Below are 18,753 nucleotides of genomic sequence, written 5' to 3' on the forward strand. Positions count from 1 at the left end.
TAATGAGGATATCAGTTATTCTGAAGAAGTGTAAGAGTTTGTCCAACATATCGCTTATCTGGACAGTTTGCACGGTAACAGTGCGTCAGGTAAGTCGGCTAAAGACTCATTTAAGCTCAATGTTTGATGCATTAACTGAGATCATTAACTGAGATCACCGGGGGCAGTGTCGTCAATAGTTCAGGAGACACGATCACGCGACTCGAGGAAGAAATTTCAACCATGACAGAACTTTTGGAGCAGAGACTTTGCCGCTTTTGCCTCTTTTTCTAACGTCATCACAACGTGTTCCACTGTTTGTTGTTGGAAGAACCCCGGTCTTACAACAAATGATCATGTTTATCACAGGAGAGATTCACGGGGCCGAGCTACAGCTTGTTACCGAGCGTCACTTCGCAGCTTTAAGCAGCTCTGATGAATTCTGCCCTCATCCTCCTCGTCCCTCATTCTCCTGGTGCATCTTGCAATTTCATTAAAAACATTTGTTTTTCATCTCAGGCTTTATTGTTAATTTATTTCAAACAAACCGCCGCCGCCGCTGATGAAACCGGTGAACGCATCACTTCCAGTGCGCCAGCGGATCTCTCCTGGGAATGATGGAGCTGACACTGGGTGTTTAAAACAACATGTAAAACACGTCCATGAACTCGGTGTGAGATGAGGTGTTTTACTCACTATCGGCAGAGAACAACAAACAACACATTTACTGTCTGCATGTTGCAGATGATTGTTTTTTATCTTTTAACTTGAGGTTTTTTTCCACTCCAGTAATCTTCGTCTGGTTAGTTTCTACATCAGCCTCAACCCGACCACAGCTGCCCCAGTAGAGCAGCTACACAATTTGACAGCAGCAGAAAGTTAAATCACTATTAGCGATGAGCTTGTCTTTTCAGTTCCAGTGGGACAAGTGTTATCCCTACCTCTCTCTCTGACCCCCCCTCCTCTCCTCTGAATCAGTTTCCCAATCTTTCTTTTGACATTTTGAACTACTTCTCAAGTTTTATTCTCCCCCATCTGCAAACTTTCACCTTTCATCCATCAGGTCCTTTGGCCTCAATTATTTCATCCTTCTATCTTTTACTCATCTCCTTCCCTCATGCTCCGCTCTATAACTACCCCCCCACCCAACCCCCCCCCGACACACGCATAACCCCCGCAAACCCCCCACCCGTGATTAAAGCTCCCAGCCCTCTCATGGTTGATAAAGCACACAGGCCGACTTGGTCAGCTTCTGGCTTTACTGTAAGCAGCTCAGATAATGTAATCAGAGCCATATGTGCTAACACACACACACACACACACACACACACACACACACACACACACACACACACACACACACACACACACACAAACAAACAAACACACCAAACAAATTTCTCCCGCTTAAGACACACTGCTACATCCGATGGTCTTTTCCCTTCCATGGATTACGCCTGCAGATTTACATTACCCTCTCTCGCCAAACCCCCCCCTCACTTCCCCCCACTGTGCCCCATCTCTCCCCGAATGATTCTCTATAAGCTATTGAGCCATTAGCTGTGGTTTGGGCTCCCCCGTATTTGTGTGTGTCTGAATCTGTGCGTGCCTATAAATGTGTGTGCACATCTATATGCGTGTGTTTGTGTGAGAGTAGGGGTGCGAAAGCTGTTAGCTGGAGACTTGTGCAGGCGGATATATGGCACAGGCCAGTGGTTTTACAGCTGTGCTTTACTTCCATTAGGTTAGGCACTGTCAGACAGCACCAGGTGCTGCAGGCGCAGACATCTACACCCACACACACACACATGGGCTAATGGGCCTTGTGTGAATGAGATGGGCATTAGTGTAGCCGTCTGGAAATGGGGTGTATATATAATCCTCAACTATGCCACTGCTTTTGACCGAAATTGATGACACACATTAATGCACATACACAAACTCACGCCGCACAAACACCCACAAACCCCATACAGTACCGAACAGATGCGGCCATTCACTCTGTGACTGCAGATGACACACACACACACACAAACGCACATTAACACACTTCTGCTGGATTTGCAGAAACTCCCCGTGAATCGCCTTAATTCCCTGCCGCCATTTACGAGTTAATATTTCATACAGTCGGTTCAGTGTGAGGACATCGACTTCACGGTGGAGATTACACACATGTATGAAAACACCAACACACCTACACACTCCACTTCACATCCACCTAAACAGCTGCAGACATTCACACCGACACCCATACATCAACCGAACACTGCACAACGACACTGGCTGATCGCTGCTTGACACACTTTCTCTGTCCCTTGTTGTTAAGGAAAGGAGGAGAACGCTTTCTGCTGGAGATCTACAATGTTTTCTAGGCTGAGTGAAAGTGTGTGTGTGTCTGTGTGTGTTGGGTGGTGGTGGTGGGAGTTTGTGAGTCTCTCTGCTGTGGGAATTAGAAAAACTTTCTATCTTTGTCATTCTCCACAGTCCAGTGCCCGTGGCTTTCTCACCAAATCCACGTACACACGACTCTTAAATTTAACGGCGTTACCGAGACGTTAAGTCGGCCTCTATTCAAACAGGATGGGAACATTTTTGGTCCAGCGGGGAATGAGAAATAGAGCAATGTGAATGGAGGGTAATAGAAATAAAAAAAAAAGGAAAGAGAGAGCGAAAGCAGATGTGATGTGACTGGTTACGACCAACTGGATAAATGACCTTATTTTCTTCTCGCCTGACACTTTTAGTCGGGTCTCCTTTAAATGTTGTGCCGTTGCGCTGGAGGTTAAAAGCTGCTCTAATGGAGGAGGCTGACACACTAAAGAGACTCTGTCGGGGAAATTAAACGCAGTGGATCCTCTCCCAGTGAATCAAAAACCAGCTGCGGCTCAGATCCGCTACTGTACACGTCCTTCATGCTTGTAACTTAAATAAAAACAACATTCATAGTCAGAGTAACTGATCAGAAACTGTTTTTATTCTTTACCACGTACCAGCTTCAAAAACAATACAAATGTCAGTGTAGATACTGTGTCATTATTGTAGGTGGTGGTTTAAAAGAAAAACGCATTTCGCACGTAGAACATAAGATAAGAAAGCCGACTGTAATAATGTAGTGATTTTTTTTCAAAACTGTTTTCAATGTACCTCGTCTCCCGATGTTGATTTACTGTCACACGTTTACAACAAACAAAGCAAACAAACAATCTGAGCTGTACCTGCTCCCGTCTGTTCGTGTACGTACATGATTATGTCCGTGGTGCAGGGAAACACTAATGACCTGCATCAAGACAAGAGGTCCATCCGTTTATCGGGTTCGGCTAATTTGAGGCTGATTGGAGCTTTTCTCAAACAATGAGCGATCGATGGACGTAAGTGCCGGCTACAGTCGCTTATCCTCCGTGTCGCTGATAATAAACAACATTCTCGTAGAAGCGTCGCCTGGAAGGAGACATGTTTTGGCTCATAGACAGAGGTAAGCCATTAAAAATCATTATAACTGTTGACTCAAATGTCTCAGCAGCTCACTGATGGATTGGTGTGAATTCTTGAACAGGATGAACCTGAAAACCATTGGTGATCCCTCGACTTTTCCTCTAGTGCCACTGTGAGTTCATAAATTCTGATCTCCTGTGAATCCTCTCTCCCACTACTAGATACATAACCATGTAATATTTGGTACAGATATTCATGAACAGGAGGAACTAAGGAGATCCGTTGTGCTAAAATCATTTTAATTTAATCTAGTTAATTTGAATTTATGATCTGCAAAATATTCTCTCACTAGAATCTCTGTAGAGCTCGTGCGCTGCTATCAGCCCCTGGGACTACATTCTTGATTTCATTAAATTTAGCAAATTAGTAAGTGCATTTCTCTTATGTGGTGGATGCGGGATTTTTTTTAATTTAGGGGCCATAAAGGGACACAGTTTACACAGAGGGGCCAATTATGGGGGCTCAGGTTAGTTTAAGAGTTGCACGACTCCTGATTCAGTGAAGTGCACATTTAACTCATTCCTTGTTTACTCTATAGCTTTGAGCGAAGCCACACGTCACTGAATATAGTTTGAAAATGGTTTTAACAATTTGTTGTCATATTTATAGTTTGTGTTATTAGTAAGTGACTTGTCAGCGACCGCCCCTGCTTAGGTGCAAACAATATCTAAATCTATTGACCTCCAAAAACTTCTAATTTTATGCGATACTGCATCATTATGAAAAGCTAAAGTTAAAGTACGTTAGACATCACTGAATTTACCTTATTCCTGTTTTATTTTGACTCATATATATATATATATATATAGAACGTATAGTGTTAGTTGTTTGTGTTTCCAGCTAACATCTAAAAATGTTCCCAGTACCGCACAGTGAGTTTTACTGCTGTTCCTCTGCACCCCCTCCAAACAGTAAACATCAGACCTATATAAACATGCAGTAATGAGATGACTCAGGCTTGTATTTATGTGCAAGTGTACGTCCTGCTTATATTGCTGGTATCAGTGGGATCCAGCCAGGTGCATGTAGGAGGAGGCTGCGGCTTATTTCCTCCTGTTCAAAACGTTCAAAGACAACATGTAATTTTGCTAATAATGAGCTTCTCCTCTGGCAAAGCTCTTCTCAAACCTTCTCTCTGCAATCATCTGCTCTATATCATAAACATAAGTAATCACTCGCCACATTAAAAGAACCTTTGGAGCAACAATGAACCACCGATTTACAGCTGAGATGTTGGGAAGCACAGAGCAAATCCCTTGTAAATGATAAATCTGTGAAGCTCCCAAAGCATTAAAAACATCCACATGCACATTAGGCTTGTGTATGCTTCTACACTTTGACAGTAGAATACCCCGAGGAGAAATTCTAATGTGTTCTGGTTCTGACTGAACAGCTGGAATGAAAAAAAAATATATATATAAGAAACGAGAACGGAGACTGATGCTTTAAAGTCGTGATGATGCCTGGAAGTTCGAGGCATTTCTGCATAATCTGTCTTATGTGTTAATGCTTCCTCTGTAAAGACGGTAATGGTGTGGAGTGCACGCTATGCATGAGTAAATCCCCGTATGTGTGACAGTCCAGATGGTATAATTGGATTCATAGAAAGAGTTTCGGCATTAAGAAGTAATGTTTTTCAGCTCTGATCACAATCATTCACATGCTCTTACTGGATGATCGTCTCTCATGACCCCCTTTTCCTGGCAACGTGGTGTGCCTGTGGACTCTCTTGTACGAGAGGAGGCACGAACAGACACGCAGGGTGAGAAGCTCTGAGTAGAGCCCTTATGAAACCACACTTTAATTCTCTAGATCCAGATTTGTATTTGGATAAGTATCAGCCCCCTAAACACGCCTGAGTTGTTTCCATCAAGAGCCCTGAACTACATTTTCAGAAATCCAGGAAAATGTTGAGAATCCCGAAATGATAAAGAACATTAAAATAAATTCCTGGATCCACAGCAAAATCAAATGGCTTCTTCCCTGAGCGACACGCATCCTTCCATCAAATATCATGGTAATCCATCCAGAAGTAACAAAGCAATAGACAAACAAACGGACAGGGGGGGAGAATGTAAAAACAAGTATAAATGAACGCTGTTGTGTTAAAGATCCTCATGAGGACGAGAACAAAATGGGAGCGTGCAGAAGCAGCTGGACGTTCAAACTTTAATAAGGGCTTTTTGTCATCAATATTACAAAACCGCTCCTTCACTCGCTCCTCCGTTCCCTCCCTCTGTCCACATTACTGTATTTTGTCATCCTTCTCATTTGGCACCCGAGCTTCAGCAGGACATTTTCACTCCGCCTCGCTCTCTTCCCTGTGTTTTTCAAGTGCGGCCTCAGCCTTGGCATCGGCGACTAATCATGTGCGTGTCTCGTCCAGGCAGACGTCCAGCAGATGAGAGGCGAAGTGCACGCGGTTATGTATGAAACAAACACAACGAAGTAGAGAGGTGTCCATCTGGTCTGATGCGCTGACCAGTGATGACTTGTCCTCCTGCCAGTCATTCGTTTGAAGGGGATCAATCCAATCTACTCCCCAGGGCCCCTGACAACCAACCTTGGACTATAGAGCCTGGCTGTTGGACACAAACAATACACTGGTGCATGTAGGAGGAGAGAAATGGCTGAAAATAAGAAGCATTCAGGCCATTCTTTGAATAAAAGGAGAACAAAGCAGAGAAAGACTCAGTTTATGACAAGCTAGAGAGGAAAGAACTACACGCTGAGGGGGAAGGAAAGTGAAAGAGACCGATTCTGAGGCGTGTGAACGTGTGATTGCAACGTCTACAGCTGCCGTTGATGCTGCTGAGAGTCTATTTGGCAGAAACGCAACTGGCATCTGCCTCTGGTCAGACTCTTCAGCCAGACAAAAACCATGTTCACGTGTGTGTGTGGGTGCATCGTCACATCTGTTGCATTGTGCACGTGACGGAGATTTGGTGTGAGTGTGGTCTTTAACTAAAACTCTCGCCACACCTCCACTAAACCCTCTTTCACTGCAGTTCCATCAATGCTATGGCATCATAATTACCCCCATTAGGGTTTTTTCTCTCGGGATAAACAGGAACACTCGTGCACAAACACACAGACATAAAAACATCTGCACGGCAATTTATTTACTTTTCAGGCCAACGCTCTCTTTTTTTACACACGCAGAACCATTAATTTCATCATTTTTGCTGCTTACTTCAGTATGTGCAATGGAACACACACACACACACACACACACACACACACACACACACACACACACACAGTGTAGACATGTACAGCATGGATGTGATGAATATAAATTGCTCATTGCAAAGGAAATGGATTCTAAACAAAAAACGACTGCTCCCTTCATCCTCGCCTTGTTAGAATCCATCCATGTTTCATCCCCATTCTGAATCCCATATTCCTATTCATCCACATGATAACTTACACACACAGAGACACACACACACACACACACACACACACACACACACACACACACACACACACACACACACACACACACACACACACACACACACACACACACACAGCCACTTACTTAGACACACAAATTAGAGTGTGTGTGTGGGTGCATACACTGCAGCTTTTGACTGTAGAAAGGTTTCTGTTTATTCATTCCCAGTTTGTGTGAGGCAGTGTGACCGAGTCTATTACACAGAGATGGAACAGGGCAAATAAAACTCTATTTCACACAAATCATAGCATGTTCTACATCAAGAATGGGTTTCATGCTTTTTGTGGAAAACATCAGTGAAATAGTAAGTGTGGTGGTGTGGCATCACGAGAAGTATCGGTGATAGTGAGTATGAGTCTGCGATTGTGCGTGTTGTTCTCTTACCGTTGTGTCTCCGCGCTGTACTGACCCCTGCCCACTTGATTGACAGCACAGAGTCTGAACTGATAGGTCCTGGCAGGTGTGAGCCCGCCCACCGACACCTCGGACACGGCGGGATCGACCTCTGATAGGTACACCTTCCACGGCGAGTCTAGACGGGGGAAACAAAAGATTAGAGGCTGATAATATCTGGCGGAGGCAGGACAAACAGAGACACACTCAGGACCCATGAATCAAAAGTAAAGAGGGGGAGGAACAGATAAAAGAGGCCAGGAAGGATGGAAGAAAGTTACAGGGGGGGGGGAATCTTAGGATGCCCCAAGAAAGAAAGTTTAGATCGAAGAAGGGGATTAATAGAGAAGCCGGTGTGTGTCCGTGCCAGCTTGTTGCCAGCTTATCTTTCTTCTGAAGACACCACAGACAGTTACACTAGTATCACGGCAGCAGCTACATGTCAGAACAAGAGAGAGGGATGGTCATGAAAATACACAACACACACAGCCGAGTTACATTCCAAAAGAATCTAATATATAACACAACCTCACACACACACACACACACACAAACACAAAATAGGTAGTAAACAGAACTCTCACTCATTCCTCAATGCCTTGGTTCAGTCTTCACAGAAATCGACATTTAAACTCTCGGCTTTCCCTTATCTCTCTCTTCATCCGTCCCTGTTTTGGTCCCTCGCCGCATTTCCTCTCTCGTGTCTCTCTCGAGTTCATACAATTTTTTTTTTATCATTGTTTTGGAATGTACAGTCTGAAGAACAGCAGTTGAAATTGCGACAGCAGAGGACTTGAAGTCCTATTCATGCTTTTCCCTCTAAACGTTATCAGGGGTTATGGAAATTCTATGGTTTAGGTTTATTGTGTTGATTTAGTTTTATTCCTTTTTCACTTGGAATACATTGTGTTATTTGTTTGGGTCAGAGGAAGACACATTTCTCTGTGGTAGTATTTGTAGCATCCTAGGTTGAGGTAGGAAGCCAGATCCATAACATCTCTGTGAGGGGACACTCAGACGTTTCCTGGAGACTCAACAACGTTTTGGCGAGATGAGCCGAGGTTTAGACATATTTGTTCCATTAGAGCAGCGCCACATGAAGACTAATGGTATGTGGCCACTGCAATTCTCCTTTTTGCTTGGTCGGGGCAGATTTGATGGCGATACACCTGTTCCCTTGTTAACTCTCTGTACGGATCATCAGCCTGGTCTCCCTGACGCCTCCGGTATTGAGAATGAATAGCTTCACCTCAAACATCATCCATCTCCAGATTAACTCTCACATCCAGCACAATTTCCTTCACAATCAGAGCGGAGATTATTCAAAATGTCTAAACTGTGATACGTCAACGTTTCCTCCTCGTCCGTCAGTCACGAGCCAGGTGCTCGGCTGTGCACGTAATGTTTCGCCAAACCACTCGTCCCTTTAGTTTACAGCAGGAGTGAGAGTGGCTCTGCAGCCGTCTCCCTCCTGTCTCTCTACTCTCCTCGGCCCCGCTCTCATCTTTCTCTCCCCACCTCTACTTCTCTTTTGACAGAGAGCCAGCCTGCTGTTAAAACATCTGCCGTGGAGAGAGTGAGAGACAGAAAGAGAGGGGGAGGCGTAACGAGGGAGGGAGGGATGGAGGGAGGGAAAATAAGAGTTTATTTATAGGGAACCAGGATGAACATTTACACAGCAACACCATTCTCCATATGTCTGCCTCTTGTAAATGAGTGTGTGTCAGTGCCTGGTAGACAGCAAGTGTACAGCTGTTTGCCGCTTTGCCGCTCAGGGACTATAAGAATGCACACACACACACAGACACACACACACACACACAGATACACACACACACACACACGTACTGTTCTCCGATAGCTCCAGCAGGTAATACAGAAGAGGGGAGTTTCCATCGAAGGGGCGCAGCCAGGACAGGTGGACGGAGCGGGAGTCGGAGTCATTGAGCCGGGCCGTCAGGGAGCGGGGGGAGTGCGGCAGCTCGCTGAGAACAACAAAGACAAGAGAACATCACAGGCACTGTGAGCTTAACGGACATTTCTCCAGTGAATTCATCAGAAGTCTTAAGAGGAAGAGTTGGGCATGTTTGAGCATTTTTGCCAAGAATTGGATGAAAGGATCTGTACACTGAACATGAAGCTATAGCCAGCGGCTGGTTAGCTTAGCATCGTACAGAGACAGGAAATGGGAGGAAACAGCCGAGCTCTGTCCATCCAAAAGAAACAAAATCAAACCAATAGCATCTCTACAGGTTTTACCAACGTCACATTAATTAGGCAAAAGGTAGAGATGGAAAATATTCCCATGGTTACAACTAACAACCATAGGAATTCATTGAAAAACGTAAAACCTATTCGGCTATTTCTTGGTTTGCAACCAGGGGAGAAAGCAGAAAGAACAGTTCGAGCGCACAACTCCCACTAAAACCACAACTTGTCATTTTCCCACTTGATGTAAACTGGTTTTTGTACAGATTAAATCAAAAGTCGTGCACAACTTGTAAATTGGAGAGTTTTCCAGGTGCAGCAAACCAGACCTGATTCCAGTCTTTTTGTCAAACTAGCTTCAGCTCTTGATTAATATTCACGCTGCCGAAGTGAAGAAGTATCAATTTCTCATCTAACTCTCCACAAGGAAGCAAATCACCATATTTTCCAATGTGTGAAACTAATATAAACTATAAACAAGTCTGTGAAAATGTGCCAAGACTTCTCATCAGACTGATATTTGTTACCTGTGTTTTGCTTTTCTATTAGATGTGTGTGGTAGAATAATGTTGGCGCTGACAGTCCGGGACCAGTTCCAGTGGATGAATACCTTTTATATATATCTGTGGTTTGCCTATTTTTTATGCTGATATTTTTTCCCCTGTAGGTTTGCTGCACATATCTTACAACATTTATTAAAACCAAATCCTCCAGACACTTGGCCGTCCCCCCTGTGAATGCTTGTGCATCGCTGCCATGTTAATAAAAAAAAGACAGCAACACAGATATATTCATGAAAGCAATACAGAGTGTCCAGACGTTTGATTATACTGAATTTAGTGGCTCATAACTCTGTTTAAAAAACAGTTGGCTTGAAGGAGGAGAGGGACGGGAAAGCAGATATCAGTGTCTCTCCGTGTGAAGGTAATAATAAGAGTGAGGATATTAACAGAGCACATAAAAGATCAATATAAATATATTTACACTGAAACCGTGATGAAAAACGAGGTCCCTTGTGCCCGTACTGGCTGCATCTCATATTCATAAGCTCATTAATTATTACTTATTAATTATTACAATCAATGATGTGTGAATATCCAATCCAAGGGGTCTCCTCTTGACAGACCGCAGCCTCAAATTTCATCAGAATATGATGCAGTTAAAATGCGTCAGTGCTTGTTTTTTGTGTGCGCTGCTTTACATTTTAATATTCACGTGTGTAACATGTCAGAAAATGAGGAAAACAGAGAGAGAGAGAGAGAGAGAGAGAGTGAGAGAGAGAGAGAGAGAGAGAGAGAGAGAGAGAGAGAGGGGAATGAAGAGAAAGACGTAATGTTAGAAGTAGTGGGAGAGTGACGTGCACGAGAGGAAGAAGCAAGTACGGCAGCGAATGAGGCAGAGAGGGAGCGAGGGGAAAAGAGAATGATGTTTTCTTCTCCGAGCTGACATGATTGTATTAATTAATAGATGAGCTTAGAGAACGTTAGAGCCGATACCTTCACGCAGCACACGCACACACAAACACACGCAGACACACTCACTCACAAACACATGGGTGGGTCTTGTGGGAGCTGAACCAATAACCTGCTGGTAATTAGTCTGTCTCCTCAGACGCCAGCGTCTGTTACCCTCTGTGACCCGTTGATACTGAGCTAACGAGAATGTCAGTCACACGCATTCACATACACACACATGCACACACACACACACACACACACACCCACACACACACACACACACACACAGTCGTACAGAAAGCCCTTCGTTCCCCCACATATTTTTCGCACAGCCATAATCAGAGATCCGCTTCCTCCCTCAGAGTTTGACACATGTAACCTCTTGTCTTTCTATAATTTATAAGGATTTGGACTCGTGTTCTTTCTCTCACGCAGCCTGCAACTGTATTAATATATCATAAGTGCCTTTTTACAAGTATATTGTACGAGTGCACATTTATATAAAAAATGCCACTACCTGACACTCCTCTCACAGCGGCTGTGACGAGGCTGTGTGACATCTGAGGAGTGCCTGCTGCTCATGCCACACACTCACCATGTGAATGCACTCATGAACACTGTGCGTACAAGTTTCACACTTAAAGAATATAACCCAGCTCTGGTTTCCCGGAGCAGGGAGTGTGCTGTGTGCACAGGGCACCTGATCGCAGATATGACCTTACACCATGTCTAATAATAACTCACACTCACTCGCCACATTCCCACACTTTGTAGTTTTAATTGCATTGACAAGTCTTTGGGTGAGAGAGCGTCTGCTCACTGATAGAATGTGGTTATTATTGGATTTTTTTTCATTAGGGCTACAGTGAAATAATCTGACAGTAATACTTGCAATGCAATGTGCAAAATTACCTATCTGCAGCTTGTCCTAAATTGCGTTCTGCAGAGTCAATCACTTTTTTTTATTTTAACGCTCGACCCCATCGAATCCTCCCTGCCAATCACATCTGCAATTTCAATCACGCTGTGGATTGGTTGATTTCCTTCTTGATTGCTGTGCAAAAAGTCAAAGTAATTTTTGTGTCCAATCAAAAGGAAAAATGATATCACCGTTTGTATTTTTGGATGAAAGCCTGCACTGTATTTGAATCTATGTATAAATACTGATGAAAATATAATGCACAGGATTATGTATAGAAGAAGAAGCAGAATAAGAGTTAGATGAGACTGGTTAATATGCAATAGGTTATAACTTATCTTAGCATAAAGAGTGGAAACCATAGACCGTGTAACGTTTTTCAGGCAGAAATGACAATGGACAGTAAGTTCCCAACATCTTACAGGATTCTTTGCACTCACATGACTTCGAGGCGCGCGGAGTGAGAATCGTTGCCGGCCCGTGATGTCACCGTGCAGGTGTAGTCCCCGATGTCACCTGACCACGTCTGGCCAATTGTCAGAGAGCCCTGGCGCACAGAGACACGGGCCCCACTGGTCGGGGGGACCGGCGTACCGCCACGATCCCACTTGAAGCTACGACAGGGAAGTATACAGGTTCTTTATACTGAATGCATCCACTGCACATGAAACATAGAGAATCAGGTGTTTATGAGATAAGTACGCATGTAATAAAGATAAAAAAGTGACCTGATATTGACTCTGGCGTCGTGTGTGGCGTTACAGTCCAGGACAGCAGTGGTTCCCTTGATGACACGCTTGTCTGTCGGAGGCACTGAAATGATTGTGCGTCCTGAAAAAGACCAAAGAGAAAGAGTTAAAAACTGAGAAAGACGAAAAGAGGTGTTATAAATTTAAGAAATTGAAATTGAATTAGTTTGATATTCTCCTCTGGTATTAACTAATTCAATATGTGCCCATTTAAATATATGCTGCTCCAGAATAATTCGACAGTCTTTCATCTGAAGCTGTCAGGATGTATATACATACACAAGGCAATCAATAAGTTTACCATAGGTTTATCAATCATCCCCTCGACCAATCAGAAGATTATTTCACCATTGCACTGGTCCACTGCATCAATAACCAATCCCACGGCTGTTCACTAGCCTCGGCTAATGCGATTGGACAGCTACTGATAAATTACTGTTCCACGACTGTTTTAGTCTGTTTAGTAAACGTATATTGAGCAGTTTAGTGTATTGTTTGTGTCTGTGAGCATTGTGAGTCTTACGCAACACAGTGAGCGCCGCCGTGGTGTTGATGCTGCCCTCGGAGTTGGAGGCGGTGCAGGTGTATTCTCCCGAATCCTGGAAGCTGACTGGCTGAATCTGCAAACCACCCGACTGCAGCTGCGTGAACCTGGGAACCTGCACCGAGCCGCTGGCTAAGACCTGCAATCCTACAGAGAGGGAGAGAGGGAATTATAAAAAGAGCCTTGAGGTGGAGGAAAGTAATTAAGACATTAGGCATGTTTTTAATTACAAACACAGTATGTTTATCAGTGTCAGTGTGCACAGCGTGTAATACGGAGCGGCTGCTGTCGGTTACCTTTCCTCCAGGTGATGGCAGGTTTCGGAGCGCCGCTCGTCTGGCAGGTAAACAACGCCGTGTTGCCATCGGTTACTGTTTGGTCGAATGGGGGGGAAGTAAATGTGGGGGCCACGCCTGAAAACGCAAAAGTGAGAGCATGAGAGGAGAAGAAGAGGCTGAAAAGAGCAGAAGTTGATTATGACGGAGAAAACAGAAGAATGAAGAAAGAAAGAACGTGTCCTCTGTGATCAATGGGGGTTTTATCCGTTACGTGATAGAACATGTTTGTGCATAAATGTGGAAGGTGGAGGTGGGAAAGCTCCATGGAGACTTTTTAATTATAATCAAACGCTCACTAAACACAATGTGACCAAAGAGACAAATATAACTTTAATTTAGCAGCTGGAACATGAAGAAAACGATCAAGTCAAGTCAGAACATTTAGCAGATTTTTGTAAAATGTGAAAAAAAAGCCATGTTTTAGTTTCGTGCTGTGATTGGCTGCCCGGAAAAACTCACTTCCTAAAACAAACAGCATAGTAGGTGTTTGATTTTCTAATTAAATTGCTTCTGACTCTTTGACCTGCAGCCTCTCATTCCTGTCAGCAGCAAACATCTGTTTCCAGGTTTACAGATAGTTTAGTAGATATATTAAATGTTCTAATAAGAACAATAAAACTGATATTGTCGATTAATCAAAAATAATCAGCACATACTTGGATAATTCATTCACAGTTTGATTTGGTTTTAAAGCGAGATGCCAAGAATTCATTGACTTCTTGATGGGAAACGGCATATTTTGGTCACCTCGGTCTTTAGGAAACCATGATGTGTTTTCTGACCGAATAATTGAAAAAAATCACCTGGAAACTGATAATGAAATGTATTGATTATTCTTTGTAGTTGCAGCCCTAAAAAGAATCAGAGCGTGAATAAGCTCATATAAAGTAGCTGACACAGACAAATAAGGGAGATGAAAAGCAAGTTCAGTCGAAGCGTTAACTCAGATAAATGAGAAACAAAGTGAAGAGGAGAGATGAAATCAAGACAGGGAGAAATTAGCAGGGTATCTAATAACAGTGCTACTGTAGGTGTGTGTATGACACAATGTTTGATTGGTGTGTGGGACCAACTCACTGGAGACAAGGAGCTGTGTGTGAGCCTGGGTCTCTCCTGCAGCGCTGCGAGCAAAGCACTGGAATATTCCTCCGTCTCCCGGCTGCACCCTGCGCACCGTCAGCCCCGCCGCTGCGGTGACTTTGTATCTGGGGTTCGCCAGTTTGGAAAGAGGCACCGCGTCCTTGTACCACTCTATCCTGGGCTGGGGCACGCCTACGCATGTGCACGTGCACGGGAAAAACACAAAGAGGGAGAATAATGTCGGATTTTCCCTTAATAACAAGCCAGCTGACCTCACTGCCGATCGTTCAAACTCCCACTAAAACAGCCACACACACTCTTTTCTTCACGGTTATCCACTCTCCCTATAAATATGCATGCGGGCATAATGACTGCTAATAATATATTGATCGGAGGGTGTGGGTGGGAGGGTAAGGGTGGCAGAAGGGGCCAAAAAACAATCTGAATAAAAGATGGGGGAAAGAGCAGCACATTGAATATCTACAGAATCAGCACCCACCTGTCTGACATGCCAGATATGACAGGCAGGGGGCTCATGCAATTACTCTGTTTCAACCTTGCACTCCGAGGGGGGGGGGGGGGGGGGGGGGGGGCGCGTGTGTTTGTGTGTGCGTACGAGTGGGAGTTTGAGGGAAAGATGAATTTCGCACTTTTTCCTCAATCTGTTGGTGTCAAGCTTTTTCACAGACACGTGTGAAATATTTTCCGACCCCCTCCTCGTCTCGCTCACTCCGTCACTCCACACTCTATCTGTCTCTTCTCCTTTCCCTCGTTCCTCCTCCCAGCCTCCATCCCTCTCTCCATACCCTCAGGCCGCCGCTATTTAATTACACTGCCACTGTATCAGATTACTGAGGAGGGACATAAACTCGCTCTCAGTGTGTGTCAGAAGAGGGAGGCAGTATGTTGCTGGGTTTTTTTGTGTCCATCCCCTCTCAAAACTGTGTTTTCGTGTAATCCACTTAAAAACAAGAGTCACGAACAAGAGCAATTTTCAGGCTTGGTTTCAGCATGTTAATCTGCTCACTCTGCCAAAAGAAAACAGTGTCACTGCTCAAGAAGCCTTCAAACCAAACATACACATCCTGAATAACATCAAACCTCAGCATAATGTGATTTAAACGGAGTCACCTTGACAAAGCCTGAGTGGCAGAGAACTCCCGGCGTCCGTGACAAACTATCTCACGTTCGCTGCACAGACGCCGCCGATGAGTGGATGGAGTTGTGAATTCATCGTATGAGGAGTCACCACAATCAGTTCAATGAGCCATCTGACTTTATAACAGCAGCAGGGTATAACACCCCCCCCTCCATTCCCTCACCTTTTCATCTTTCACCTTTTCAACACTGTGAAAAACTTTGAGGAGACGCCGTCCTAATGTGTGTCCATCTGTACAATTCATTATGTCTCACCCCATTCTCAAGTTCCCAGGGAAACCAACCAGAACATCAACAGAAGGAGGACAAAGAACTGTGCACTTGTACAACTTTAACGTGCACAGTAAAAGCAGTGGATACAAATCTTTGCTGAATTCCGCCTGCCTGCAGAGGATGGTAAAATAGTTTACGGATGTTTTTAATGTGCCTCCAACGCAGGCGGGATTTCTCCTGAAGAGTGTGGAGCAAGATGATGTCATTAAAAAGACCACCTGTCAAATCTCATATTTCTATTTTATCTATTTGTGGGATGTTGCAGTTTTCTAATTGCACCACAAACATCTAATTTACTTCTTTCTCTCCACTGCAGAAAAGGTTTGAGTCAAGTTTAAGACACAAGATGATTCACGTGCGTCTTTTTCCATTTGCACTCAATTGTTTAATTTTATTGATTCGTCAACTTTTCCAACTTGGCGAAGAATTAACTTTCTTTTTTTTTTGCTGCAACATTCGATATTTGCTTTTAATTTCAAGTGCAATTAGAATCATTGAAAAGGGGATGGAAACACAGACTGACATATTTTTCTCCTCTCCTTCCAGCGAGGAGCAACCTAGTTAATTTTAAACACACTGAGACACACACACACACACACACACACACACACACACACACACACACACGCACACACACAGATACACACAGACACACACACAGTATACCTGTAGCGAGGCAGGGGATATCTACACTCCGGTCGAGCTCAGCAAAGATCTTCCTCTTGGGCTGGGCGGTCAGAGAGGGCGGTTCTGCCAATGTTTGAACACAACATTCGAAGCGTTAGAATAAAGCATTGAAATATTGAAAAACACACAATATATGTGTAGAATAACATCTCAGACAAACAACACACACCAACAGTCCCTTCCTGTGCGCGACATGTCTGAACTACTAATAACAAGGAAACACGTTTAATCATTAAACATCTGGGGGACTCTCAGAAGAAGAACTGGGAGTTTGCTCTCTCCGTGTATTCATTCTTTAGCAGAGGAGTCAGCGCTGCAGAATAACAATGGGTCCCCCCCCTTTTGGCCATGGGTATCCTCAGTGTCACTGGGGGGGGGGGGGCAGGTTCTCTGTCTGTGTGTCCTGTGAAATGACTTTCACAGAAAAACACATTCTCTTACTTTCCCAAGGGGACAAAAAAAATTCAGTTTTTTAAACTACTCAATTTTCTCTACCAATGATGGTTTCTCCCCCCTAAACATCTTCACCAGTGTCGCTCTAAACGCTGATAGCCGCTCTGAGGAGAAACATTTCCCTGGATTTGAATGAGAGTATTTGCCTTTTGGTGTCTTACTCTCCTGCTACATGTGATAGAAGAATTACCTCCTCCTCCAAACAATTGTTAATATTTAGCGAGAGATATTGACACCGCGAGCCCAGAGAGGGTGGAGAGGGTGGAGAGGGTGGAGAGGGCGGAGAGGGCAACACAGCAGCTAATTCATTTTCAGTCTGGCATCTCTGGAAAAAGTGGCTCCCTACAGTACTGGCACCTGTTCACTGAAAAATGACTTTGAGGAAAATGAAATGTCCAGTGTATGCTCTAAATAATGAATGTGCATACGGGTTTTTCACAAAGATGGAATTCTTATCGAAAGAAAAGACGGCTTTTTAATAGAAGTTTCACCTCTGTGCTCTTTTCCTAAGGCTCCACACTTGCACAAGAACAACATACAATAATAATGTTTCTGACACAATGTTGTAATTTTAATGCCGCTTTATTTTAAATGATTTTGTTTTTGTTCCAAGCCTGAGTGTGTGTACTTGTCTTTTTATAGTTGGAAGAGAGAATTTCGGTTCTAAAGTCTCTTTGTGAGGTGATTTTCAAATGGATGATTGTGGAATAAGACTTGGTTTCAAGGTTATGAATCTGTCTACATGTTTTGGAGAGGGGAGCCAAAAACCAGAGCATATCACTTGGAGTTCCCTTTGCTTTGTGGGGTCCTGCCCCATAAATGAGAAGGATTTGAATGGATAGGTTAGAATTGGATTCTCAATAATTGGATCTGTACATCTTTACGCCTTAGCGATTAGCTTTCAGTGTTGGGCAGAGCTTTCTCCGGTCGGGAATGTGTTCGCCAAGCCTTGGAAAAGGTAGATTCAATTTGGTGAGGGCAAGGTTTAGGGTTAGGCAATAAAAAATCAAATTGGTTGAGGTTAGGATTGAAAGCCCCTGAACGGATTTAGAGAGTTGAGTTGCAGCTAAATTCAAGTAATTAAAGAAGTTAACAGAACCTTATCTGGCTGTAAATAAAGGGTTTTATATTAAAGGTTCAGGTTAGAATTTGTTAGAACATTTTGGTTGTGGGGGGTTAGTTTTAGGGTAATGGTTGGGTTATTGCATTTAGTTGTGATGTTTCAGGTTAGGTTAAGGGGTATTATGACTATGAGTGTCCTCAAAACTATGGAAAGACAAGAATGTGTTTGAGAGTGTGTGTTTGTGTGCATGAGGACAGCCGCTCTGCAGACTCTCATGTCCGTGCAACATTTATTCTACTTGTCTACAAGTTCTTTTACAGTTTGTTGCCAACTTTTAAACCCACATGTATTCCCATCTCCTATCTTTATGTGCACGGTGGAGTGTTTTTTTTTTTTTTGACAAGAGAAGGAGAGGAGCGTGCGCCGAGCAGAGGACAGGAAAACAAGAGATGAATAACAGCCATGTGGCATGACACCGATAACACAGAGACGTTAATCCC

The 18,753-nt window shown here is 43.8% G+C and overlaps 1 protein-coding gene across 1 annotated transcript in view; it reads right to left on the reverse strand.

Annotated features, from left to right (window-relative positions):
• Positions 1 to 18,753, reverse strand: part of LOC117765011 (protein sidekick-1-like) — a 231,940-nt gene that overhangs the window by 58,550 nt on the left and 154,637 nt on the right. Inside the window, 8 exon segments of the mRNA XM_034591217.1 lie at positions 7,316 to 7,463; positions 9,173 to 9,309; positions 12,349 to 12,522; positions 12,637 to 12,739; positions 13,181 to 13,348; positions 13,498 to 13,614; positions 14,617 to 14,811; positions 16,717 to 16,800. Coding sequence (XP_034447108.1) covers positions 7,316 to 7,463; positions 9,173 to 9,309; positions 12,349 to 12,522; positions 12,637 to 12,739; positions 13,181 to 13,348; positions 13,498 to 13,614; positions 14,617 to 14,811; positions 16,717 to 16,800 — 1,126 coding nt within the window.

The sequence above is a fragment of the Hippoglossus hippoglossus genome, chromosome 1, assembly GCF_009819705.1.
Source record: "Hippoglossus hippoglossus isolate fHipHip1 chromosome 1, fHipHip1.pri, whole genome shotgun sequence".
Taxonomy (NCBI): Eukaryota; Metazoa; Chordata; class Actinopteri; order Pleuronectiformes; family Pleuronectidae; genus Hippoglossus; species Hippoglossus hippoglossus.